This window comes from Pagrus major, chromosome 19, assembly GCF_040436345.1.
Source record: "Pagrus major chromosome 19, Pma_NU_1.0".
Lineage (NCBI taxonomy): Eukaryota > Metazoa > Chordata > Actinopteri > Spariformes > Sparidae > Pagrus > Pagrus major.
In genome coordinates, this window is record NC_133233.1 from 20,665,270 (window position 1) to 20,692,842 (window position 27,573).

General features: G+C 44.2%; 1 protein-coding gene across 1 annotated transcript; it reads left to right on the forward strand.

Annotated features, from left to right (window-relative positions):
• The first annotated feature begins 299 nt into the window (after nucleotides 1-299).
• Nucleotides 300-27,236, forward strand: dipk2ab (divergent protein kinase domain 2Ab). Its single transcript, XM_073487801.1, has 4 exons — nucleotides 300-736; nucleotides 6,847-7,730; nucleotides 20,941-21,244; nucleotides 24,798-27,236. The coding sequence occupies exons 2-4, from the start codon at nucleotides 7,077-7,079 to the stop codon at nucleotides 25,142-25,144; spliced, it is 1,305 nt and encodes a 434-aa protein (XP_073343902.1). The 5' UTR covers nucleotides 300-736; nucleotides 6,847-7,076; the 3' UTR covers nucleotides 25,145-27,236.
• Nucleotides 27,237-27,573: the final 337 nt, after the last annotated feature.

Here is a 27,573-nt window from a genome sequence, read left to right on the forward strand (position 1 = left end):
TTCCCCATATAAAGCTGTTTTTTTTTTTCTGATCACATTACCGCACTGCATCTCCGTTACAGTTTAATTCTAAATTATATCTTTATTTTCCACTTTAAAAACAAAAACAAAAAAACAAATGCTTTTAGGCTAATTGAGGCACTGGGAAAAAAATAGAAATTTGGCCAAACTTTGCTCCGGGGGCGGCGATCCAGACGAGACAATATTAGAACAGTCGCTTAGCAACCGCGGCCGTAAACGCACAGCGGGTGTCGCAAAGGCTAAAGAGGCTGGTGTTGAAAAGAGTCGAAACAGAACCCATTGTGGTGTTGGAGAGGAGTGAGCTGCCGCCTGAGAGAAGAAGAAAAGAGGCAATTCCCTGACCACAAAGGGACTCATGATACGCGGACAGATATGGACGACAATGCACAACACGGACGCTGTTTTCCTTTGTGAGGAGGGACCGCGTCGTCCGGTCGGAAAGAGCCGGTATATGAAGAGTTAAGACTCGACATCCCAACTGTTTATTTCAGCAGCTAGCAGGCTAGCTGGCTAGATACCTAGGAGCTAGAAATGGGAAGCCCGTGTGAGTTTGCATGATAGAGATCTCCGTCGAGCTTTGGAGAAGCTGTTTTCGGGTTTAGACAGTGTCGGCGGTGATTTCAAGTATCCGTCGTGCACAACTTTGAAGAATGATATCAACGGAGCGCTAAGCAATTCACTACACTACAGACCCGGAGAGGAAAAAGTCATACAGGTTTGTTTCACAGTTTTCTCTTAGCAGCCCGTGTCCACAATGAACTAAGCCTCTAACAACGTTTTATCGGCACAATGGGACTTAAAGGAGTCGCTTTTACGCCACTTATCCCAGCCTCGACTTTATTAGGCAAATGAAGAAATCAAAAATTAAAAAAAAAAAATAAACATAGCGGTTTAATGTATGTATTAACGTAAATATGGTGTTTGACACGTAGAGCGTCACGGTTTCCTCCTCCAGAAATGATTCAGTGATCAGATAACAAAAAGTAGACGACGTTGTTTTTAGAAACGAGCGGTCTTATCAGATGCCCACATCCGCTGAACTGTGACAGGAAGTTTATTATTACTGCCAGAAGAGCTCACGGTGGTGTTGTCGGCTGCATGTCAAACTGACCGCCGTCTTAATTATTTCTTTTAACGAGGAAACATTCGTCACGTCCATCACAGGTACCTAAACGCAACTTAATGTCAGCCAAACAGAAGAGTACTAGTCACAACACTGCAATATAGTGTCGTCATGCTCAGGCAGATGTGGATAAGGTGATGGTGTGCTGTCACTTGAACTTCATTCCCTGAATGCAGAACATTGCAAAGCAGTATTATTTACAGCCTACATGCACTATTATGATCTTTAGATGCGTTCAGAGGAGGCATTTCTGCAGCGAAACACGTTTTTGCGTTGCTACCAAATTACTTGGCTCTTCAGTTTTTCACTGCTCATAAACTGTACACCTCAACAGGTCTCCACTTGGCCAACGTGATTTGGATTGATTTGCTTTGTACTTGCCCTCCTCCTTGGCGTGTGCAAACAGCAGGTTGAGCCTTTTACACGTCAGGCGGAGAGGCACAGGCGCTGGGAATGAATGCATAATTTGCAATAATAGCAAAATTGACTTGACCATGAGATTTTGTGCGATTGTATGACAAGGCTCTTTGCAAACTTCTGCCCTTGATTTCTTCAAGGGAAAAATAGATTACCGCAACAGTCATACTGTTCCAGAAAAGGGCTTATTATAAGTCCTGAGGAATTTCTTTTTACAGTTTAATGAATAGAAGGGGCTGCTTAGAATTAATTTTTTCCATATCAGGAGACTAATTGTGGAGCCTTTCTGCAAGGTTAGACGACAAGGGATCAATGAAAATAGACTGTTACACTTAAGACGTTCTGCTGGTGGTTGATTTGAATGTTTCTCAGTGCTCAGCAGGGCTACGTCTGGTAATTGTGGCCTAAAAGCTCCCACAGGGGCTGTATTTTTTAGTTTCTGCCCTCCAAACTAAACAAGTCATACTCGGATAAGGCAACTCATACAACAGATGGAGCTGGATTGGGAATGACCTTAGATGAAATAATCAATGTCTGTCAGGTAATCAATTTATCTCCCTCCCACTCCAAACACATTTCCCATTAGTTTAAACCGAAGCTTGTTTTGATAGCTTGTTTTAATCAGGCTTCACTTAGATGACATATTTGTTTTGCAATAGCATTAACATGAGATTTCAGTGCATGACAACTTTTCAAACTTCCTCAGAGCGATGCTGGCTTGTAAAATTATGCAGCTGTTTAAATTAAACAAAACTAGCGTGTTATCGGCTGTCGAATCCAGAGCAAGTCTTCCCAGTCCAAGTGTGTCCTTCCTTTCCGAACAGCTGCGGCAGTTTGGCGCAAAGCAGATACCATTGATATTCTCATTAAAACCTCTAGCATTCTGTTTGGGCCAGAGACGAAATGGACTAATGTTCATGTGGGGATGCTGCTAATTGGCGCTTATATTCCGAGGACTCAATTTTCCATTAGGCATGCGAATGTTCCCGTCATTTGTATCTATCCATCACTGTCTACGTGTTTGCTGTACTGAGGCAATCCGGCTGTGGCTGAATGTTTTTGTGATCAAACATTATTGACTCCCCCAGTCAATAACCTTGGCAACGGTAGTTCCTCTCTCCAGCTAGAGCCGCACATTGCAATAGAATCGGGATGGGGGGAGAGGCTGGGTCAGAGGAGGCTTTTTCCGAGCTTTGAGTATGGCTCGGTGGTAATGCCCGCGGTCTCCGGGGGTAGACACGTTCGTGTGTGTTTGTGTGCGTCCATTCAGCGATGGAGAACTGCTGCTTTGTATTCAAGTGATCTCTCTCCATTCATTCCCATCACAAGTGCAATACCTCAAAGTTTCTCTCACCTTGCTGTCCATTAGCTATACGTTAGTTTTATCTCTCTTCACCATTTTTTTTCAACTCCTCCACTGTATTCCAGTCCTCTCCACCACTTTCTCTTTGCGTTTTTTTTTTTTTTGCACTTCCACTGGAATTAATCAAGCATCTTCATATATGGCTTGACTTCATTATATCCTAATGAAGTTTAGCCTCAGGTGCGGTGAAGGAAATGGGTTAGCCCAAGAGTAGCCTTGCCCTTGCACGTCATTATCTGAAACCAGTTTTGCACAATGAGCTGTGGAACAGATTATTCAAGAAAGAAATTTCCCTTTCAAGCCCCTTTTTCTTATCTGGGTTATTCTGTCAAAATCTAAGTTTAATAAAAGTTGAAATATTAGGATATTAGGATGTCATCTTCTTCTATCTCGACCTTTGTCATTCTGTTTCAAGCTAACATGGGGCCTATTGCTTCATCTTGCGCCTTTTCTGTCCCAGTAATGAGCCATTTTGCGGCTCTTAACATCTGCCAAACTTGGAGCATTTTGAATGCGAGACTCATCTCCCATGCATGAGGAGTCAGGCATCCTTTGATTTGCCCTCTTTTCTTTGCCTCTCTTTCGAAGCGCTCACCGCAGTACTTTGTAGACTGAGTACGCTGGAAAAACTTTCTTACCCCAGTTTTGGCAGAGGCTGTGTATGAGGAGAGGTAATTTGGTGCTTATTCCAAACAGGGTTTTCCTCTCGGTATTGTGCATCCCTCCTTCTCGCAGAGTGAAGAGCGAGCAGAGGCACCGTGGGGGAGGAATGGGGCTAATTTAAAACACAAGTTTTCTGCAGGCACAATGAGGTTTGTCCAAAAGAAAACACTGCATTAAATTTCGCTGCCCCTCTATTCCGACGGGTAACATCTGTCAGAATACAAAGCATCTGGCTGTAATTAGAGCTTTAAGTGAACTTCACCCTTGTCAAAAACCTGAGTAGGTAACATTGTCATAGAAATTTTTGAAGTCTGCCTTCCTCTCTGCACGTCCTGTTAAATAACACTCAGCCACGGGGTGGCATACAGCATTAGACAGCAAGGGAGTTAAATAAATGTTTTTGCAGGTGTAAAATTCACAAGAAGCCGTCTAGTAGGGCAATTACTAGGGAAAAATATCCCCTTCTTAAATGAGCGTGCCATCCTTAAAAAAAAAAAGCAGAATGTTTTGGTCTCATTCATGCTATTACTCTGCAGCGGCAGCAGCAGGCTTTAAAAATTGCAATCTACTAGCATTTAAATTCTTATATTCTCCTTTTGCGTGCTAAACAAAAGTACAGGATCAAGAATAAGCCATCAGTGGCTGATTCGTGCATTTCAGTGTCAACATTTCTAAGCATTTTAACACCCCGATTGTCTCTCATTGACAGAATGAAAAATACAGCACGTATCTTATCCTGTCGCTCCAGCAGTTAGTGTGGTCATTGACATAATCCAGGTAATGCTCCACAATTGAGGCCTAACCGTTTCTCTGGAGAGGAGGAAGAAGCTATGCATCCACTCCGTTTCATCCTCCAGCTCGTGCATCTCATTACTCAGCAGCATCGGGGCCTTGTTCGAGGCTTGTTCCAGCTCGCCCTTTCCCCTTGTCAGGTGAAGAGGTGATCATCTCCTCGGCCTAGCTGAGGTTGTGTTTTTGTGCTCTTCGAGCCCTTTGCTGACCTTTGTTAAATCTCATATCTGCTCCCAAGACCGTGCACCCACGTTTGTGCTGTGACTGCCTGTGTCAAATGCTAAATGGCACTTGAATCAAGATTTTATAGTGACTTTTCAGTTTTCCCCCTCAAGCAATCAGCTTCCTCTCGCTCCCTCTAGTAGAAGGCGCACATCCTTTACACTGCAGTTGAAATTGTATTTGTTAGTCATACAGATTTTGTTTCTTTTATTTTCCAAGTCCCAATCCATCTTCCTTTCCCAATTTAATATGAATATCTTGTAGAATTTGAATGCTTTTTTTTTTTTAGCCAGACACTATTAAATTATTGTGTTACTGTTCTTTTTAGCTCATTCTGAATTGGTGCGGCCGAGAGGTTATTTGGTTATTGTTCATTTATCACACTGGAGGCATTCTGTTGAAGTCAGCTCGATGTGGACCTACAGGTTCTTTTATTTAGCTCACCAAATGAAATGCTGTTTCAATCAAAATGCATGAAGAATTGTCTTTTGTACCGTTTTTTTCCTCTGAGATACCACAGGTTAATGTGGGCGTGAAGTGGTATATTCAAAAAGTGTCTTCCAAATGAGTCATTCATAAAGCCTAAAATTACATTACCATTTCCATTGTGTTTCATTATAATGATAAAATAAATAAATAAATAGATGCCGTCCCCTGTCTTGGGAAATTGTGACACATTAAGATTCATAGTTGCTATTTGGTCGAGTGTAATTGAGTTCAAAAAATGATTTAAGATCCGCGTCCATTTAAATGATGTAAAGTAAGTATGCCACTGTCATTATCCCTATCTTATTTATGACACATTGCACACGCGTGAGTCACATTGCTTGAGATTTGATAGAAAAAAAACGCCTTCTCATATTTTTCCTTTCCTTCAAAAAAAAAGTTATGTAGTGCAGCTGTCTGTTTGGATATGGTCTATTTTTACATTAGTGATGTTGGCCTGATCTGCTCGAGGTATTTTCAGACAGAGGTGTGAGGTAAGAACTGGTGTATTCAGCTTCTTATCTGACACTCCACAGCTGTACATCTCTCACAACTGCTGCTCTCTTGGCTGCCTTCACCCCCCCCCTGGTCTGTCTTTCCAGATCTCCGCCACTTCGATCTGTAAAGCAAAACGCAAGGAAGCCATCGACATGAACACTAATCACACTAGTGTGCCTGCTCGTTAGCCATGCCCTCTCAAGTCAGCTGTTCTAATAGGCATGTCCTAATGAGCTCTAATTGAGGATGGCTAATTTGCATGGCCGGAGTCATTGTCTTTCTTAAAGCGACTTAGAAGACTTACAAGACTCATTGCTAAAAAGCTGACTGGGGGGCCTGACATGGCTTCATCATGGGCAGACCATGGGGGGCACGAGAGCTTTGTTCACGTACAGTGAGCACAGATTGTCGTCTCTTTCTCCCACGCATAGTCCGTGCCAGTCCCTTCTCTGCTGATGTCGATATGTCTAGTGGAGGGTATTCACAGATTTTTCTTCCCCCTCAACCACTGATGTTATTTTAGTGACACCAGCCATTTTCAAAGAAACAACTTCAAAGTGTGATTAAAAGGAAGCAGGGCAAGTCTGATCAAAGGTTAAACTACGCACAGCGTGACTCTCTTCACAATGCAGCAAGATTTCTCCATTTGAAGCGAGACGAAAAAAATCTGAGCTCAGTGTAACTGTTGAGGTATGCAGACGGCATGTTATTTTGCTGTGCATCGGAGGAAAAGTGATGGATACTTCTGTAGCTGCAGAGGGAGGTCCACTGAGGAATCATCCTCAGAGTGCAGCACTTTTTATTTATACTAGGAGAGGATGTTGTACATTTCCTCTTAATTTGATCACTGACACTTTATTTCCCCCCCTTTTCCATACTTTTATTTATCTTTCTTATATTGGGGGAGCATACAAGAAGTGATTTCCCAGAGAGAAAAGTCTCAAACAGGCACAGGCAGGTTTATTGCATTGGCTGTGGGCCATCTCATTTCTGCTCAAAAAGTAATGAAATCTCTCAAATGACCCAAGCAATTCAAATTTGTGAGACGATTTCATATGCCAGAGAAAGTGCCTCTTTGTTATATAGGAGGAATTGCATGTTAGGACTAAGGTGTTCAAGTTGCAAGCCCAGCAGAAGAAAAATTAAATTCTCTTCACTAGTTATTCGTGACCAAAAGGGTCAATTTTGGTGTTATGAAAAGTGGATTTTTTAATTTTCCCTGATGTAATGAGTTCTCCTCTCTTTCCTTGCTTGATTTCAGGCCCACTGGCTCGAGATTGCTCACAAACACCAAGAAGGGAGAACATGACTCACTGGCCTCTGCCGGAGACTGGCACGGGGCAGCTGTGCCAACCTCGCCCCTGCCTGCCCCTTTAGAAGCTCCCCCAGTACACCATGACGGAGAGGCATTGAGGTTGGCTCCCTGACGATCATCTCAATACCTCTCCTCCTCCCTATCCCTCAAGAACCCCCCTGCCCCCTATCCCCATCATGCTGCGTTTCCTGCCTCTCAAACTTGGTCGCCTGTACCGCTGTCTGAAGCTCTTGCTGGTGGTGGGATTGTTTGTCATCCTGTTGATGAACACCCACAACCTGTTCGCCTCCTTCCAGAAGAATGAACTCACTGACAGACGCTTCATCAACCTCAACAAGTGTCCCGCCTGCTTTGGCACTAGCTGGTGCCGCAAATTCATGAACGGTCAGGTTTCCTTCGAGACCTGGGGTCGCCTACGATTCCTAGACGTTTTCAATGTCAAGAATGTTTACTTTGCCCAGTACGGTGAGCCCAGAGAGGGCACCCGTCGCGTGGTGCTCAAACGACTTGGCTCCAACCAGGAGTTGGCTGAGATAGACCAGAAAATCTGCAAGAGGGCCACAGGCAGGCCGCGCTGTGACCTCATCCAGGCGATGTACAAGACTGAATTTGCCCGGATCAATGGCGACGTTCGTCTGCTCACCCCAGAGGTGGTGGAGGGCTGGTCAGACCTGGTGCACTGCCCCTCCCAGAGGCTGCTGGACCGGGTAGTCCGCAGGTACGCTGAGACCAAAGACTCAGGCAGCTTCCTGCTGAAGAACCTCAAGGACACAGAGAGAATGCAGCTGCTCATGACCTTGGCATTCAACCCAGAACCACTCGTATTACAGGTAATGTCTATTCAAACATCTTTTTCTTTTATGTTGTGTGTTTTCAAGACTTGAGCTGTTTACAGAATCATGTGTATGTGAACCCATTCGAGGCTTTAAGGTTATTTTTTTTATTTTTTGTTGAGTGATGTCTGAGTATTATGGTCTTTTGAAGAAAATCTTGCATCTTGATAAAGAGATGTCTGTCAGCTGATCTGTTGCACCATGTGTTTTTCCGACTAGTTGATAAGCCACGGTTCCTGGATTACCTTTTTCTACAAAGAGGATAAGAGCATCAGTACAAAGCAAGCCAGGGTGTTGGCCCACAAAGCCCCCAGTAAATTACAGGCTGGGAATCCTCCTTTTCCTTCCTCTTCCATAGATCTGAGACGAGCCATTACACCCTCCCTAAACTCTAGGCTACACGTCCGCTATCTGGAGCACGAATATTCCTCTGCTTAGAATAGAGATGGGTTTAAAAAGCTGTGGCCTCCCAAAAGATGAGAGATTTTGGCTGGCGGCAATACTGCATATTTAACACTATATGTAGGGCGGTTTTGAATTATTCAAGGACGCATCTGTAAATGGTCCAAGTTGTTTTTAATTTTAATATACGTCCATGTCCACTGGATTCTCGTCATCTGCCAGAGACAGCTTGGGAAGGGATCTCTTACGCAGCTGCTGAGTGGTACCAGCATAAATAATCTCGATCTTTCACTCAATCATCCAGAAAGTTTTTTCATTTCAGCATTACAATACAAGAAAAGAAGATTTAGTTGTAATTTACAACTTGATAGAACTGACAAAAATAAAGTTGCACTGCAGATGTGCTTGCAAATGTTATAAATACTCTTGCTTGTCACCAGGTTTTAAGTAAAATGACAACAAATTTCTTCTCTGCTATCGTACATGTCAAAGCCACCATACTGTATATCATATAAGCACAACCCGCATCCTTTATGCCACTAATTTACAAGCGGCCAATCAATTTCAATTTCAACCTGGCATTGACTGTGTCTCGTGACGGGACAGAACAACAATGGTCATGGCTTGTATAGACAGTCAATAACTTAACGCTGACCTACAACCCCCCCACCCCCCCGCTACACATAGGGCTGCACACCTCCGGGCATTTCAGAGGACAAAAGGCGAATCAGCCTTTTAGTCCAGTCAATCTATAAAATCTGATTAGCCATGTGCGGTCGCTTGCCCTCCCCCTTCTTTCCTTTCTCCTCTTTCCTTTCTTTTTACGCCTTTCTTCTATCTGTGTCACCCTCCCTTATATTTTCCTGTGTACGCTCCACAAACTCTGGACAGATAATTCCATCAGTGTTTTTAATACCATTATGCCCCAGTTCAGAGGCTCTGTGAATCACCCCCCTCCATCCTTATCTTGCACATGGCTACAGACATCATACACACATCATGCATTGTCCGCAGCTCTCTACACTCCCCATTGTAGCCATCCACTCATTGTAGCCTTTGCATGTTTACAGAGAAACTCATGAATTTTTGAGCTCATCCTGAACTTGTGACCTGCAGGCTTAAAGAACGAACTGTAGGGTCTGTGTGTGTGCACCAGGCCCGGGGCAACAGATGGTGGGGCATAGAGAGGGTGTGGATGGATAATATACAAAAAAAAATGTGCCAGACATCTCAGAGATTCACAGATCCTGAGTGCCTCGAGTGTTCGTCAGCATCACTGAAAGATGAAGAGAAAATTTGCTGAGAGACCCCTATACACAAGGTTGGGCAGCAGTAGACCATAAAGAATTAATGGCGTCTATAGAGATTGAACAGGAGATGTGCTGCACTACAACACCTTGGTCTCCTTTTTTGCCAGAGGTTAGGGGACTGGTTTGAACACAAGGCAGAGGAATGTGTTTTATGACCAGTTATTTAATGAAACCTGATGCTTATTTCAACTATTTATCACTTTGTCTTCTTGTTAGGCGTAGAGCGATGCTTAATTTTGTTGTAGTTAAAATTCTCTTCATGTTGGAGAGGCCTGTATCACTCAGTGTATAATTTAAGTTTGCTATATTTAGTGTAAATTATTCCCCACTGTCTTTGGTGGGTGCCATTGTTGTGATTTGTTTTTTTCCTCTATCTCTTTCCTCTGGCTTCATACAGTTGTATAATGCCAATAACATTTCTGCTGTCTGCACAGTGAGCTGCACTCTCTCTTCGAAAGGCTTCTGTTTCCAGTCTTTTTGAAGCCACAGGCAGTAAATCGGCCCTGTTTCACCATGAGAAACCAGACCTTCTTTGTCAGTGGGAAACAATCTGCTGTGCTGTTTCGGGTCCGGCCAACAATGCATTTTCTGTGTGCGGTGCGGTGCGGTACACAAGCGCACACATACATGCATGCATACACACACACCACCCCCACTTATCTGTCACATGGTAGACAGTTTGGCTTTGGGGAATACATATTTTTGGAAGACAAAATGACGACAGTCAAACAAGAAAATCCTTGTGCAGTGAGAGGTACCTTATGAAACTTCATCTGTTTTCTCTCATATTTCCTCTTAACCATTGCTGTTTATTTCTCAGAGCTTCAACGATAACTTGGCCTGGAAAGGCTTCTCTGTTACTGTGATAAATCTACTAAGTGTCAAGAGTTTGCCTCTTTGCCAAGCAGAGAAATTACCTGATGCGGTTTAATTTTATCTCTTATTCGACAATAACTTCGTTTGCATGAAAAGCGTGTAATAAATTCTTCTCATTTTCTGCTGGCTGGAACCTTATTTGCCATCCTTGGCTGCTCTCCCTCGGCTAGATGACTCACTGATTCATCAGGTGATGGTTATGTTTGATGGAGTACATCTGGCCCAACCTTAAATTAGTTCGATTTGGCCTAGTCCTCCCTTCCAAATCATTAAGCTGGGCGAGCTAGCCAGAAGCATGTGACTGCACTCGCACCCTTTTTGGTCCTCAGCCCTGTGTTGCTCAGTGAAGCTGAGAATCGGATGTGACAGGCCTCTGGGGTTAACTCAGTCATCTCCTCTAGACTCTGTGCTCTCCCAGATACCCCTCTCCCTCTTTCTTCTACCGTCTCTCCCCACTTTCCACAGATCCACCTCCTCATTCAACACCCCGCCCTCACCTGACACAGAGACACTCTCGTCAGAAGGCATGAGCCTCTCACGCAACACTGTCTGTTTTTCCCAGAAACACAGACGTCTGACACTGATACTAAATCGGAGTAGAGACAGAGTACGAGATTAGATGGATGACCTTATCTCCTCTTCCTCCGAAGATTTCTGACAGCAGCATTTTAACGCAAATGTGAAAGTAAACATTCGCAGCGCTTTGAGCAAACACACTGGCAGCTTGTTTGAATTTTTTGAAACTGGGGGGATGCCTCTTTGGTATGCTGTTGATTTAATGAGGCTCTGCATAATCTATTACGACGCTCATCCACTTTGGGAATCTAAGCCAAAGTAAATGGTATAAATTCTGGGTTTTTCTGGCGCAGAGTGAGGCAAAGGTGGAACCTGAACTGACCCACTGAACCCTTGATTTATTTCTAATAGGAAAATGAATTTGATCGCACCAAACCAAAAGCAGATGGAAGTGCCACCTGCCTACACCAGCTATTAGTCAGCTAATCTTACAGCTTTGTAAGTGATGTTTCATATATAATGCAACGAGTGTAGACAAACAATAAATATTAGCAAAAATCTTTTTTAAATACCACGTTATCTGTTACACAAAAGCAGTTATTTTTACGGTGTGATGCATAAAGTATGCATTGGAAACCCAGGAAAACTAATACCTTTTTTATTGAATGTATAGTAATAACTCATGTATTTATGAAGGTTAATTGTTTTCTTTTATTGGTTTGTGTCAGAGGCTATACAAGTAGTCTTGGGTAGTGTTGTATTGGATTCCGTAATCCCAAACATCCTTAAATGTTTTGTTTGTTTTTGTTTTTTAAATGTGCTGGAATCGGAACATTTTGGCAGCGGTTTAATCGAGACAGTTGGCAATTAATTTACAAGTCGACCACTGATTGATTAATCCGTGTCATTCCATTACAGTGGTCAATTATAAGAAACACAGAAGCTAAGATGGATGGAATGGTAAACAACTTCTATAACACAGTCATGTTTTTGCAAAGGATGTGCATCATTTGAGTCTTTATATTGTCTGTGCGTGCAATCTTATGGTCAGGCTTTCTGGGTCATGCCTCTTTACAAAGCGGATCAAAGCCTGTTTTGTTTTTAGTTTTATTTATTTCTTTTCATTTAATCACAGACACTGCATGCTATCCCGGCTTAAGTGAGAGCCCTCTGTCTCTTAGGCCGGCTCAGTGGCTGAGGTCCACCGGTAAATAGTATTTAAGTTGCTAGTCTGTGATTAGAACCTTTTGTTTTTGGGTCTGGGGGATTGTGGCGCTCTTAGCACATAAGAGAGGAGGCTGTGTACGCCGCTTAACCCTGCTTCAAGTGCTCCCAAACCCCCTTTCATTATTCTTATAGGCCTTTGTGTACAGACTGAATCCTGTTAGGATAAGACAGGGAGTTATCTGGGCCCGACTCCCCTCTTTTGGCTGCCCTCGCTGGATGGAGGCCCTGGTGGAAAGGGGAGAAGAGAAGGAGGAGGAGAGGAGCGGAGGGTCTGTGTGAGTGAGTGTGTGTTGTACAAGCCAGAGCCTTGTGGTGTTTTCCCCCCATTTGAATGAGCCAGACTGCTTGTGTTACCATAATCCTTTCTCTCTTTCTCCCGCTCTCCAAACACACACATACACACACATGCATGACAGCTGTGTTTGGTTAGGTAAATGCCTGTGGCTAACCCCCACCTCCCAACCCGAGTCATCCCACCCACCCGCTCCTTTTTTAGACACCCCCCACCACCACCCCAGCTTCCTACTGTTACACTCTGCACCCCAACCTACCTCATGCCCAGCTCCTGAAGACGCAGTTCTGCAATGCTGGAAGGTCTAACCCCATTCACAACTCTCACTGGGCCCCTTAAGATGGCCAATATGGATCAGTAACGAGTGGCTCTTTAATGTGCCGCGTCCCCATGAGAGCCTAGGGCCTTATGGTAGAGCAAGAGTATGCTTTTTAGCCCAGCAGCTTGCCTGCAGTAATAAAATTGTCCACTGTATTAAAGCGTCAGGTACCTACTGCCTGTCAGAGAAAATATGAGAGGTCAGGGATATACTCACAAGTTTCATCATGATATAATATTAAATTGATTCTTTGGACAACGATGTGATATTGGCCGATATCACAAGGTCTGCCATGATATGATTTAAGTTCCAATTCATGGTTCTGCAATTGATGAGTTGATGTCATATGCCCATTTCACACAGTCAGCTACAGAAGAAGCTGCCACCACTTTCTCTTCTCCATTTGACCATAAAAGAAAATAAAACAACACATTTATAATTGTAATTAATTAAGTTTACTTTAAACTGATTTCACTAACATGTCAAACGTGGCGTAACAACAAGCATATGTAACAAAAGTGTAAATTTCAGGTCAGTCAACTGTCAAGGAGACAAAACTATTAGTTTTTTTGCCAGACAGCCTGTATGCACGTTTCTTTAGCCTAAAAATGTAAAAATAGAGTAGCTAATATTAACGTAGCAAGAGCAACAAGTTAGCAAAGTGCAGAGTCAGATCCCTGTTTACCAGTTGAGCCATCCTTTCTCTAAAATCCCAAATATTTTCACACTGCGGATTTATTCCCAAGAGGGGCGTAAATATCCTCACCTCTTCTTTGTCTTGGCTGCTTGCCATTACCTGCTGGCGCTAGCACTGTTTGAATGGTGGAAGGACAAGGAGACAAAGATGTGCCAGGGAATTTTTTTAAATAAGGGCCTATCTTAGATAGAGCTTTAACAAATAAACAACTATTAAATTAATAGCCAGTGATTCTGATAAAGGATTAATCAGTTTGATTCTCTGGTTCCAGCTTCCTTAATGTGAATATTTTCTGGTTTCTTTACTCCTCTATGACAGTAAACTGAATGTCTTTCAGTGCGGGTCTTTTTTTTTAAAACCTTTTTCTGGATCTGAATCATCCTGTTTTCACTTTGCATCGATGATATTGGATCTTTTAAGCATTGAATTGATACAGTACACCAATCCAGATTGATAAATTATTACACCCTTAGACTATTCTGAACCATCTTCAAGTTCTCAGTATTTGCACCTTTTGTAAATGGAAAAACAACTTTATTCAACCAACCTGCTCTCTGGCAGTGTAGATGTTAAGGGAAGTGGTCATAAGCTGCCACCTTTTATTATGTTAGTTGAAGTATTTTCTAGTACGCGAGATACTTAATTGCTCCTTGTAGAGAAAATCCTCTCTCTGTTCACCCAGAGAGGTTAGAGTGCAGCGTCCCCAATCACATCGCCACCCGGCTGCCCCCGAGATAATTGGCGCCTGCTCTGAAATACACAACCCTTGATGTCGGCCTCAAACCCGCAGCCCTCAGGTCTCAGGCCAAGCTTCACTTGGGTTCCTCCCCAGCCATGTGGGCGGCAATACCACCTAGACTGAGTCAACACCACTGCCTATGACTTAATACATTCCTCGTCTTCCAGTGGAGGGGATTTATGAGGTGGCTCTGTGCTCCATGGCTCAGGTTCAGGTCGGCAAAGGGTTTCGGCTATCAGCTTAGTTGCGGAGTGTATACTAGCAACCCCGAGCTGCACTGTCCTGTGCTCTCATTCCTCATCCTGCTCTCATTCTCTCTCTACAACCCATTTCTATCAGCGCTCGGCGGGGCTCACTGAATCATGTGCGTGCTCTTTCCTTCTGTGCTCTGCAGGCCGACTGTATGCGGTCTCACTCTCTCCGTCTACCTGACCTCTGAGTTTTTATTTCTCATCTGAGCCCAGTGTTTGTTGACCTCTTACTTTCTTATTGGCTCTGACTTCACTACACGCTCGCGCACACACACAACCAGCAGTCCTTTCTAGTTTCAGTCTTCTTCATTCAATGATTTTCCTGTTTCCCAGGACTGCTGCCAGCTCTACACACTGTGACTTTGCACTCTTTGAACCCCATGTCTGGTAAAGAAAGAGGCAGGGCCTATTCTAAATTCAGATACATACGCTTAACAGTCTCTGTCTCTTCCTGCGCTTCATTCTCTTTTACAGACAGACACACACTCTCTCTCCTCAGCTTGGTGCTCTGACTAGGCATTTCCTGGCTTGCACGTCTGTAACAGACAGCATCACTGCCCTGTACTGCAGGTTTTGGGGGATGAACAAAGGGAGAGGGGGGGAAAGCGGGGTTAGCGGGAGAAGCGGCAGCAGCGGGAGACAAGAGCAAAAGAGAAGAAAGGGATAGCGCCATGTGTGCCAGGATGAGGAGTTAGTGCCGGCTCCCCTGTGGGGCCTGAGCTCTTGCTGCAGACCGGCCGACTGGATTTTAAACTTAAATGGGCAGCAAAATGCCAGACGGGGCTCGCCACACATCCTCCAGAAACATGAGGTCAACGGGAGAGCAGCACAGAAAAGCAATGTGTTTTTTTTTTCCAAGTCCAGCTTGGCAGCCTCAACCTTGCAAAGCAGATGTGACTCCTTCTTAACGCTAAGCCCCTTTTTTGATAAACAGGCTGAATATTGTTCATTTTGCAACATCAAGGTTGAAAGGAGTTTTTTTTGTTGTTGTTGTTGTTCACTGAATGCGTCTGTCCGCCACGCTTCCTCAACTTTACCTTTTGATCCCCGGACTCCTGACAAGTCCTGTCTCAACGTGTTTGCTATGAAGCAGTGGAGTTCTGTTGAGAATAGAAAATGTTGAGAATTCACACCACACCCTGCTTAGGGCTGTAACAAGCTGCACACATGAAACACTTCGGTGGCAAACTACTAATTTCCTTTTTGCTGTAAGTAGTTGTGGTTGCAGGATGAAGGCAACCGGTTCCTTTAAGTCACAGCTCTGTGCGTCCATTGTATTTGCGTGTGTGTGTGTGTGTGCGCGCCTATGTATGTGTGTTTGATTGACCAGTGTTCTTTGCAGGACAGCCAAGGCAATATCTTGGGAGCCGCTCATGTTTACTCGGCCCCTGAATAGAGGTTGTTATCAGCCCTGGTCACGTTGCATGTTCTCATTCACACGCACTTGGTAACAGTTTCACATAGACACACACATGCACAAAGGGCCTCTTTCGAACTCTCACTCACACACACATACGCCCACACCCTCCCCCGAGTGGCCCAGTAGAAGGGCATGCCTTTGTCAGCAGATGTCAGGACGCAGGTGTGTGTTCCTGTGCCTCTCGCTCCATTCGTTTCATCCTCTTCTCCAGAGGCTGCCCATTTGTCTGTGGCCCTGTTTCATTTCAGCCCACTCCAATCTCCCCCCATGGGGACGCCAGTGTGTCTGTTGTATTACAGGGAGGGGAGTGAAAAACACAACCCCCTCCTCCTCTCCAGTCAATGCAACTGTATTGCGCCGGCACAACCTTTAAGATTGGATTAGTCAGACTTGGGCCTAGAAGTCACTGCGAGGTTGCTTTTAATGAGACAATTCTGTTTTGGTCTGTTTTCCACCCTCGCTTTCATTGTCTCTCGAGCCAGGCTCATTATTTCTGTAACACTGCAAGAAATTCTTGCAAAGAAATTTGTATGTAAAATAAGAACATTTAGCACCAACCTCATAAGTTAAAGGGTTTTGCCAAGCAGGACATAAAAAAAGGTTTTTATCCAATGACAGGAACAAGAAGTGATAAGACCTTTTTAAAGCAGTAAAAGTCGCCGGGATGTGTCATTGGCAGTTCTGCACCCTCAGCAGTTTTTCAATAGCATAACATTATTGGGAGTCGACTGGTAAAATTCACTACCTGTGCAGCACACACACACAAAAGCGCACACACATACCGTACCTCCCATTTCTGCTCAGAGATAGCGAGGTGGATGTAACATTAGGCTGGGCTTTCCAATTTATTTCGCCCACACCCACCTCAACGCCTCATTGCAGACTTTAATGACTTCTGCAGAGTAACCGTTTAAAGAGCGCTAAGGGAGAATGATTGGTGGGACACACGGAATATTTATCAACCTCTGCAATAGGTGAATCCAAAGCTCAGGTGCCCACTTCCATGTGCCTGCCTACACTGTTGAGTAGTTCTCACCTTTAGACTTATTGCATATGAAATTTAAATATAGGAAGCTTATAAAGATGGCACCTAGGTATGAGTTGTTAAGACTCCGGTAATGAGCCTGTCAGTGAGAGCAGTGAATGAGCGACATCTATGTTAAGAGCCGCGGACGAGGGTCGGACAGACATGAAGGCGTTCTCATAACAGTCGTTGACAGTGTCTGAAAGTAGCCTCAGGGCATTCATCCTTCTCCTCCCTCTCATCAGCCATCCCCCCCATCTGCCGTCGCTCTACTTTTGCTCCCATTCAGGCAGCAACCTGACAACAAAGAGAGAGATGTGTTTAGCAGGCAGGTCTTTGCTGGTTTATTCCTCCTGTCCACTGGAGCGGAGAAGTGAAAGACACTCTGTTTGTCTCTGCTGTTTGCTGTCTCCATCGTACTTTCCCCTCTACCCCTAGCACCACCACCCCATCCTCGCATCTATCCATCCGCCCTGCAGGGGTGAGAGAGGGAGGATGGTGTTTTTACAAAGCAGGTTTAGCCGTAGCATTGGACATGCTAAGTTTTGGCAACAAGACCAAGAGCTGCTTAGATTTGCTGCAACATAAAGCGATCTGAGGTTTGAATCTGGGTCAAAGGGAAGCGGGCCTAATAGGGATGTACCACCAACTGATCCAGCTTCAACCTAATCTTTCTATACCAACTTCAGAAATTAGAAAGCCATTTTAGATATTTAGCCTGTTCACTCACTAATCCCAAAATCTCTTATGTAGGATTGCCTGTCTGCTATAAACATCCAGTAGTCTGGGATTGTCTACTTTCCAGTCAGTACTGTATATTTGGGAGTGCAGTCAGCCCACCATTATCCTTTTGTTTCCTATCATCTGCTGGAATTGTTCACCTTTTTTGGACATGTCGACTGTCAGGTGTGCTCTATCAGAAAATGTAGAGGAAGGCTATTGAGCTAAGAGTTTTAGGGGAAGTTGGAGTGAGTCATTGCCAAGTCTGTCAGGCACAGAAAGACAGACAGACAGATAGGCTGCTGGAAGCCAGTAGTAGTGCTTCCTGGACAGACTTTTGTCTGGCCCACAATTGATTGGGTCACCTAGGGGAAATGGGCTCGACCAACACTGCATTGCATGCGACTTATCATTGTCCTCCTCCTCTTGGTGGTGCATCTTTCTTCAAACTGATGGGAACAAGAGATACGCTTAAGGTATAGATTTACACCACTGTAACAGACTGTGCTATAAGTCAGCCGCCTTGTTTCTGTAAAGATTGCAAAAGGTTGTGAGTCATAATTGTTGCATCAAGATCTTGATTTTCTTATTATCAATATAAATCCAAGGTTGATTTCTATTGAAGGACACTTTGCTAGGCATCCTTAGCCTTCGTTGCATCTTTTCTTGTAGCACTAGTGGGATCCCTACACTGTGGCCTTCAATACATTTAGTAAATTATAGCCCTGGTCAAGGGATGTAATAAAGGAGCTTAAGAGCAGCATAGCTTGAAGAGTGTTTGAGATAGAAATGTCTGTCAGCACCAATTATTGGCTGTGTTTCTATCAAATTGTCGAGCGAATTTGAAGCAGACTTTAGAAATTTTGCAGCAAAGAGGAAAAGAAAGACATTGGGAATTAGGCACGCTTTAATCAACCTAGTTTTGTCAGAAGTTGGTGATATAGACTACGTTACACATGGCTGCAACAAAGTAGAAAAAGTAGAGGTCACAAACCGGTTTGCCAACCGCCAATAAGCCTAAATAAGATTGATGATGTGAATTAAATATTCACTACTTCAGAACTTATTCGGAATAGGTGTTTCCATCACCATTTAAGCACATTAAAGGATAAGTTCCCTTGAAAATGAAAATTCAGTCACCCTCATGCCATTGGAAATTAGTTGTGACGCTCTAGAAATGTTTTGTGGACCATGAAACTCTCTGTCGTGAAGCTCCAGCAACTGAAGTAGCTGGGGACTTGTTTTAAAGCGTAAAAAGGCAAACGAAAGAGAACATAAAATGGCTCCATACAGCTCGTCCAATGAAATCAAAGTCTGCAGAAGCCTTGAGATCCCAAATTGATTAGAAAAAAAACAACATTTACACCCCTTTCAAATGAAAAAGAAATCTTCACTGTAGCTGCTAAGCTAAAGCGTAAGCAAACATCCCATCTGAATTGGGCGCGCAAGCTCTACGAGGGTGTAAACGTCTTTTCAAAAATTTTAAAATCAACTTCTGCAGACTTTGATTATGGCGGACTGGCTGTAAAGAGCCATTTTCTGTTTTAAATCATTTGTGTGTTTCCGTTTTAAAACAAGTCCCCGTCGACTTTAGTTGATTAGGAGAATGCTGCAACGCTGTTTTGCTGTGAAGCTCCAGAAATGTTTTGTGGACTACAGACTTAACCCCACTTCACATCTGCATAGGGCTGAGTAGGTAGTGACTGACTCTACATTTTGGGGGGAATTTATCCTTGCACATAAAAATACATTGGCAGAAACAAGACTACACAACGCAACAAGGCTATTACATGTGCATTAGTTAACCTGAAAATAGGTGCACAGTCATCTGTTCACCGGAGCCCTTGTTTCTTCGTCACATGCATCCCCTCAGTACCTCAGTCTTTATTTTGCTGGCGTCCAGCTGTTGTTTTTTAAGACCCAGCAGCTGCGTGGCCAGCGGGGGGTTAAAATGTATGTTTTTAAATAATTTGTATTTCATTAAAGTTTAAAAAGGAGTCAGGGCATCCATGCATATTTAAAACCCCTCTCTCAACAGAAATTGAAAGCCGGTGAAGTATTGAATTACCAAGAGTGTAACGTGAAACTCAACATTCATAGTAGTTCACACCTTACCTGCAGTGACACGGTGTGTTCCCTGCTATATCTCCATTGCAGTTTCAGGAGGGGAGGGCTACTGAGGCTCCTGTGAAACATGAGCACTCCTGATTCTCTGCCTGTGTCTGTGCGACGGCTTCCTGCCAGAGCCAGCAGCCTAGGAGAGATTTGTTACATAGGAATTGTGGACTATCATTAAGCTAGCGTATGGCCGGGTGTTTATTGTGAAAGATAGCAGCCTATGGCAGGGGGGTTTTATTGTGAAAGATGTGAGCTTATCACTCGCAGCTAAACTTGTGTGGGCTGCAAAAACTGGGGGATTTCATTCTATTATTTTCCATTAATTTGTCCACCCGCTGTGATAGCCTGTGGCAATGAAATGGACCAGGAGAAAAGAAAGTGATTTAAGGAAAGTGTGAGACAGCTGAGCTCATGGAGAGAGATTGAAGCGGTAAAGAGACGTACCGAATCCAGTCTCTTAGCAGCCTGGCACGTTTGCCGAATGCAGCTGTTTCACTCTCATTTAAGTTGTCTCTATGTGTCTTTATGTGTGTGTGTGTGTTTGCCTGTGCAGTTGTCACCACTTGTCTTCGAGTGATGGCAGATGACGGAGCATGCACGCCTGTTTTTGTTTGTCTTCAATAAAGTCAAGTAAATCTGACAGGGATCGGGGATGATACCACTTCTTCCTGCTAGCGGTGTTACTGTGTTATTATTAATCAGCCTTAACCTGTAATACACAGTGATTTCTTGTCAGCAGGCCCAAACTGCATTAACTCGGTCAGCCAACATCATGCAGCAGTTTAAATCGCCCCGCTGCTGCCTCACAACACATAAGGCTTCCCTGCTAACTGCTGCTACCACAAATCACCTCCTATCAGTTCTCTGGGAGCACCGAGTACAGCAGCGCACATCAGCTCATAGCTGTAGGGCTTTAACACAAACGGGCTCTTTTCTTTTATTAAATTTAATCCATTACACCCAGAGCTGGCTCCGTTTCATGTGATCCTTTGGCAGATTTTCAACTATTATGCTTAGAGTTGCGTTTCAAAAATTACCCAAGTCTGCACACAGCAACTTTGTGTTTGGCATCTGGGTTTTTTTTTGTCTGTCTCTCTTTATTGAGAAAACTGATTTCAGTGCAAGTTAAATAAATGTTTTCTGACAGTATGAAGGTTCTCACTATTTATGTGTTAGCCTCTGCCTTTCAAAGCCAATGGGGGTATTTCTGTCTTTCTTTCAGCCAACTAAACATCACACCGCCTGACTTCTTTTTATCTGTGTTTTTAAACCGTTTTCTGTTCTCATCTGTTTCAGAGCTTTCCGTCAGACGAGGGGTGGCCGTTCGCCAAGTACCTGGGAGCCTGTGGGCGCGTGGTAGCTGTCAACTACGTGGGCGAGGAGCTGTGGAGCTTCTACAACGCACCCTGGGACAAGAGGGTGGACTTGGCACGCCAGCTGATGGACATTGCCGAGCAGCTCACCAACAACGACTTTGAGTTCGCCCTCTACCTGCTCGACGTCAGCTTCGACAACTTCGCGGTCGGCCCGCGCGACGGCAAGGTTATCGTCGTCGACGCCGAGAACGTCCTTGTGGCGGACAAAAGGCTAATCAAGCAGAGTGAGTGGTGGCGTCAATCATTACCTGTACACATGTGCTGTGTCTGTGTGTGTGGGTGTTTGTACATACATACATGTCTGTGAGTAATGCCTAGTTCATCTCTTTTCCCAGTTGCCATGACAATTCCTTTTTGTACGTGAACATGAATCACATCTTTAAGCATTGCCACTTCTGGAGCCACATATGAAGAAAAATACTCATACTCATTTTTACAGGACAGGATTTATATTAACACTCACTTAAATTATGGAGCTGTCTTTCGTGTTTTTATACCTGTGTAAAATTGGTGCTTCACTGAAAGTGTAAAAAGTCATAATTAACCATTCATTTTATTCATCACATGTCTACTCATACAGCTTTGGTTCCTCTCCTTCCTCGAATAGACTTCCTCAAAAGCCAGAGTGTGACGCAAACACTGACCACAGTTCAGATTCTCTAGAAAACACTGCACTCTACGTCCCAACCTTAACTACCAACTGTAGCTTATGAGGCAGTGATAAAGGTTCGAGGAAAGGTCTCGAGGGACAGGCGGCTGCGGGCAAATATGCACATGCTTTGAGCCTCCTCCCTTCTAAGAATACACTCCTCAAGCACCCCTTCTGCCTCCGACACGCTCGTCCCCATCAAAGCAAAGATCTGTTGGATAACAAGCCATCTCCGCTGCCCTAGTTCCCCCCCCCCCCCCCCCTCGAATAAACCTCATAACAAGGACAGAGCGAGCTATACATCACACACTCCGTGTGGCAGGTTCCCACCCCTCCATCCCCCTTCCTAGGGCTACTTCAAAGAGAGGGACGACCACCCAGTCAGGCTCTTACATTTGTCCCTTCCTGCAGAAATCCTATTAAAGTGATAAACTGTTGTGTCGCTAGGTGTTGAGGTTCCACCATTGTGCCGTGTGACAGATATGAACTATGTGTGTGTGTGTGTGTGTATTGTGATGAATCTATCACGAGATAAAGTGCCGCTTTGCCGAATTACAAGATCTGACACCAGACAAGCGCAAACAGATGTACAACATGTCAAGGGTCTCCAGCATGCCCTGTATTTTTCCCCCTCTGATTGTACTTCTGTATGATTATTATGGTGTGTGTGTGTGTGTGTGTGTGTGTGTGTGTGTGTGTGTGTGTGTGTGTGTGTGTGTGTGTGTGTGTGTGTGTGTGTGTGTGTGTGTGTGTGTGTGTTTTCACCTTATTGCCTATAGCTGCAATTTTCCACCCCGTCACAGTAGCCCTTTGCAAGTCCCGCAGCACAATCCAGGTTGAGACTCTCTTTGTCTGGCCGACACATTTGGAGCTTGACAACTCAAGCTGCTTAGCCTAGCTGTTCAGAGTTTAAGCCTGAGGAATGTTTACGTGCTCCTTGTCTGTTTGCCTGTTGGATCTGTTTGTGTGTGTGCCAAGCGGCAGGAGGCGCCGCACGCTGAAGAGGGGATGACTACGGTAATGAGCATTGCGAGGTCACCGCCATGTGTCGGACAGCAGTAGGAAATAGGCGCGGTAACCTCCCAAGGCTCGGCAGGCAGAAAATCCAATCCCCACAATTAGAGCCTGAGATTGAAAGAGAGTAAAACTGTGTGGTGTGGATCTCATCAGTCTAAACTGAGGCCAATTGATTTGCAAATCAAACACGCAGAACGCTGCACGCGGTCCCACCCTCTCGTTAGTGCTATCCATATTGATGCGGCAGGTTTTGGCAAGGTAAAGAAAAAAAAAATGTGTTCAAGTCGTGCCATGTGTTTGCACAGTCCAGCGGTGCGAAAGGAACCATTCCCCATCATTGACTTTATAGCGTTTGAGGATGGTTTCACCCCCAGTGGTTTTTGGAAACGCATGCTGTATAATGTAACACACACTTCACTCACTCTCATTCTCTTCTCTCCTCGACACGGTCGCTCGCTGGCTTACACAAACACACACAATTGAGACAGCACTTGAAACACACACACAGTATCTCTCTTTCAATAATGCACACTAACACAGGCATGCATTGTTAAAACCGGCTCGTACTCTTGAATGCCACTAGTAAGGCCACGCTAACAAGCATTTCAGGCCCAATGTCCCTTCTCCATGTAGCCCTGGGAAAGGCAGGGGAGTGAGGTGAATGTATACAAGTCGGACCTGAGCTCCTTAACATGGACGGTACCGGAGACACAGGAGATGAGAGAGGCTGTCCTCGCCTACTCATTTGAATTGGAAATGATTTCGTTTGCTTTGGAAATGTTCTAGCTTTGTTAAACTCAGGTCTGCAGTGAGAGTGAAACAGAGGGGGATTGTGGTGCAAGTAAATAGACCTCAAAATTCTTTTAGCCTTTAGTTGAGCTTTAAAGTTTTGTTGTTTTATTTTGTTGGGTTTTTTTTGCTCATCGTTGTCCTTGAGTATGAGCCCTCTCCTCCCTTCCTATGCTTTTTAGGTTCTGACTGCTGTGTGTGTGTCTCTGTGTGTGGGAGGTTGGGGTGTATGTGCATGTCCGCTAGTGCAGAGAAGAAGAATGGGACACTCTCCTGATGCCATCTGTCAATCAGTACTGAGGTGTGATGCATGGCCAGCTCCGAAACATTAATTGCTTTCACCTCACCTTGCTGCCTGCGCACTCACATCTCTTTATGTATGTGTGTGTGTGCTTGTGGCATGCATACACAGGCAGATCCATCTTCATCACCTACGCTGATTGAGGTTGATGTGCCCCTCCTCTTCGGGGGGTCCACAGAGGGCCCCTTGCTAACAGGGCAGCGCCGGGTGTTGATTGAGTTGTTCTGATGAGCCAGAGGAGAAGTGCATTACAACGCTGATACACTGATTATGTGTTTGCATCCTCTGGGTCCAACCCCACCTCCACCACCTCCCAACAATGTTATTGATCTGCTTTTTAATGCACAAACCAATAGCTCTCTCATCATTCCAGGTTATTTTCTTGGCTCTCTCCAATCCTCTAAAGAGAAAAAGCAATGTGAAATGAGCTGGAGAAGGAACTTTATTTGCTCAATAAATCTGGAAAGTGGTTCATTTCTGTCAAATGAAACGGTAGATGAGTTGTTTGGCGGTGTGCTTTGAAAAAGAATTTCCTGTTAGTGCCCCGCGGGACGTCAGAAGTGCCACCTCGGCCCGGCCAGCTTTATTTCTCGGGTAAAATTCTTTAACCTTTAAGAAATAGTTATTCTTCACGATCTGATGCAGCCAAATTGTTGGTTAAAATCGGTTATGCTACAAATTTCCCATCAATAGCTGTAGCTGAAAAGAAAAATGCCATTTAAAATGTTAACTGCATTAGGTGGAATTCCAAGTATATAAATGCATTTTTATCTTTCATAAAAGGATGTTTTTGCTGTTTGGTTTTGATCAGACAAAGTTTGCAGCCCCACACATCCAGATCTGATTATATATTCAACTCGTGAAGGCTGCAGGAAACAAGCTTATGACCCAATAAATGCCTTTAAATATTTTAAATGAATGTTGTGCACCTATGACTCTGTTAATATTATTGAATATTTTTTATGATCAGTATGTTTTTATTGTGGTGTGTTCATTTTATTGTCTCTCCATCTCCCCGCAGACAAGCCAGAGAGCTTCGACGTCTGGTATGAGAGCCGCTTCGAGGAGTGCGACAGGGAGGCCTGCCTGTCTTTCTCCAAGGACTCCCTTTGTTCCAGGGTCACCGTGGACCACAACTACTATGCCGTGTGCCAGAATCTGCTGTCGCGGTACGCTACGTGGCGGGGAACCACCGGAGGCCTCCTCCACGACCCCCCCGCCCACATAGCCAAAGATGGACAACTCGAGGCCCTGCTGGACGAGTGCACCAAACCCAAAAAGCGCTACGGCCGCTTCCAGGCGGCCAAGGAACTGCGCGAATACCTCACGCAGCTAGCTGCCGCTTCCTCCTCGGCCACGGCCAGGTAATGAATGGAGTCGGCGTTTAGCCTGACACACTGACTGACTGGATCCTGTACTCTTTATCTCCAAACTCTCCAGATCCTGGTTCTTGTACATGATGTCATTTGCTCCCCTTTGTGCGCTGGAGCTGGAAGGTGTTAGAGGTCTTGCATCAGGAAGTGTAAGAATCAAACTTCAAAGCAGATTTGTTAAAGCTCCGGCTTTTACTTGACTTTGCCCCCAAGTGTGGCGCTAAGAGATTCTGGTTAGAACCAGGAAAGAGGGGATAGAGGTAACCTTTCCTCTCCCAGGGTGGGCTGCCATCCTTAGGTGTGGAGGTGAGAAAGGGCTCCAGTAAACGCATCCTTCACTGGAACCAGGCTAACGCAAAGCAGAACATCCAAGCAACAACAACAACAGCAGCAGCAGCAACAGCAGCCCTGACCACATCCATCCTCCCGTTCACTCCCCAATCTATCAGAACTGTTGTGTTTCATGACATTGAATCCTAACACCTGTTACATTTTGCCCCCAGGATCTCTTGTTTGTTTGTTTTTTTATGTTTTTTTTTGTTTTTTTCCAGGGCTGAATTTAAGTAGATTGGTGCGTTTACATTTTTGCTGTGCCATGGCTTTTCTTTTTTTCCCTCTGTAGCATGGCTGCAGGGAAGGCGAAGGTAGCATGAATCTCCTGCTGTCAGGCAGTGGGGGAAGGTGGAGAAGGAGGTGCAGGAGGTTGGGGCTTTCATGCAGGAGAAAAGAAAACCCTTGACGGCGATATAAGTCTAATTTCCTGCTACTCCAATCAATCACTTGATTTCCAGGTTCCAAGATTGTGGCAATCATCTTTTTTTTTCTTCTTCTTTTTTTTTTCAAGTGTGTGTTTTTGTTTTTTTTAATAGGAAACTGAGAGAGTGAGACAGCTGCACATAGGAAAAGGAAGGGAATGATTGGACAGCGGTGGTCCCTTGATGCAGATGTGCCTATACCAAAGAGGCTATATATAATATTAAGAACCCTGAGCAGTACAGAGTGATGGCACCTTTCCCTCCAGTTGTCCAAAGGAACTGTAATGTGTACACAATCTCATATGAGCTTGCAGGCCTGCATGCTGATTTTTTTATTTTCCAATAAGAACCTAATCCAGAGGTATTCAAGTCGAAAACCTTGACTTGTTTTTCTTCAACAAGGTAAAACAAAAAAAAGTCTTGACTAAATAAAAGTTGGCAATGAAGTGATTCTCAAGAGGACTAGAAACACAATAAAGCAGCGTAGTAGTGGCCTCCAGTGCCAAATTCCCTTTAAATGTCTGTAAATGATAAATGAATCCTGTTGTCAAACTTCTCCCACTAGCATTGAGTGCTGTAAGCTCTATCAAGCAAATGTGAAAAAGGGGGGAAATGAAAATATTCTAAATTACCTCCCTGCTCCAGAACTGGCTTCTGACCTGCACTTTTAAAATTTTGCAGCCCCAAAAAAACATCCTGCTGAATATTTAAACACCACTTAGAGGTTGGGTTGATTTTACACTCTGTGGACCAACGAATTAAAGCGTAAATATAGGCTCATTTGGTAATGGATTATGAGAGATCTTACACAAACAACCTTTAAAAAGAAAAAAAAGAAATCTCCCTCTTGGGCTGTATATGTTTTGTAGGTCATCTGTCTTGATGTTGTGAATCAGACTCTAAATGCCCAGTGGAGTGTTGTGTAGCACGGTCAATAATCAAGTAAATATGAGCCACTCCATCTGCGGGGAGAACTAGAAAGCAAGGCAGTTGCTTATTTGGCCTTCTGCAAGACCCGGGGCACCGATGTGACCCTTGTCAGTAACGGAAAAGCAATAAAGAGAAGTTTGGCGAATGGATTTCTGGTTTTGAACCCTCTCTATGTTGTGTCAGATACGTTTCTGTTTCCCCTGTCTGGACAATGTTGAACCTGGAGGGATTTGTACGTGCGTAAACTAACTGTCCACTTTTGTACTGTAATTTCTTTTGAGTATTATATCAGCATTGTCTGATTTTTCCTGTGCCTTTCATTCAAAAGTTGTATTTACAACTTTTAGTGGGTTTAAATATTAAAAATAAAAGAAGATATATATATATATATAGATATATTCATTTCCGCTTTGTGTGGACTCTTCTTGACTCTGTCTCAATTTTCTTTTCATTATTTCCCATGTAAGTTACAGGCGATTTGGCGCCAGTTCCCATTGCCTTTTAAAATTTAATTCACTGTGGCACAGCTGGATGTCAGTGTTTGCCAATTCCCTTTCCTTTTTTCTCTTTCCTCCTCCACGGTTTTGATCTTTCATATCTTCATCTTTCCTCTAATTTGGAGCCTTGCCCGACTTCCCTTTGTTGTGCTCTCCACTCAGCTAGGATGCGAGTCCTTCTCTTTCATCCACATTTGGGGAGATCATTTTTGAAACCATTTTCCGTGGCAGTGTGGAATTTT

What these genes read in the sequence shown, in the direction of transcription:
- dipk2ab (XM_073487801.1), top strand. Translation starts at nt 7,077, where the DNA reads ATGCTGCGTTTCCTGCCTCTCAAACTTGGTCGCCTGTACCGCTGTCTG. An exon ending in CAGAACCACTCGTATTACAG is followed by an intron (nt 7,731 to 20,940) that starts GTAATGTCTATT and finishes CATCTGTTTCAG; the next exon opens with AGCTTTCCGTCAGACGAGGG. An exon ending in CAAAAGGCTAATCAAGCAGA is followed by an intron (nt 21,245 to 24,797) that starts GTGAGTGGTGGC and finishes ATCTCCCCGCAG; the next exon opens with ACAAGCCAGAGAGCTTCGAC.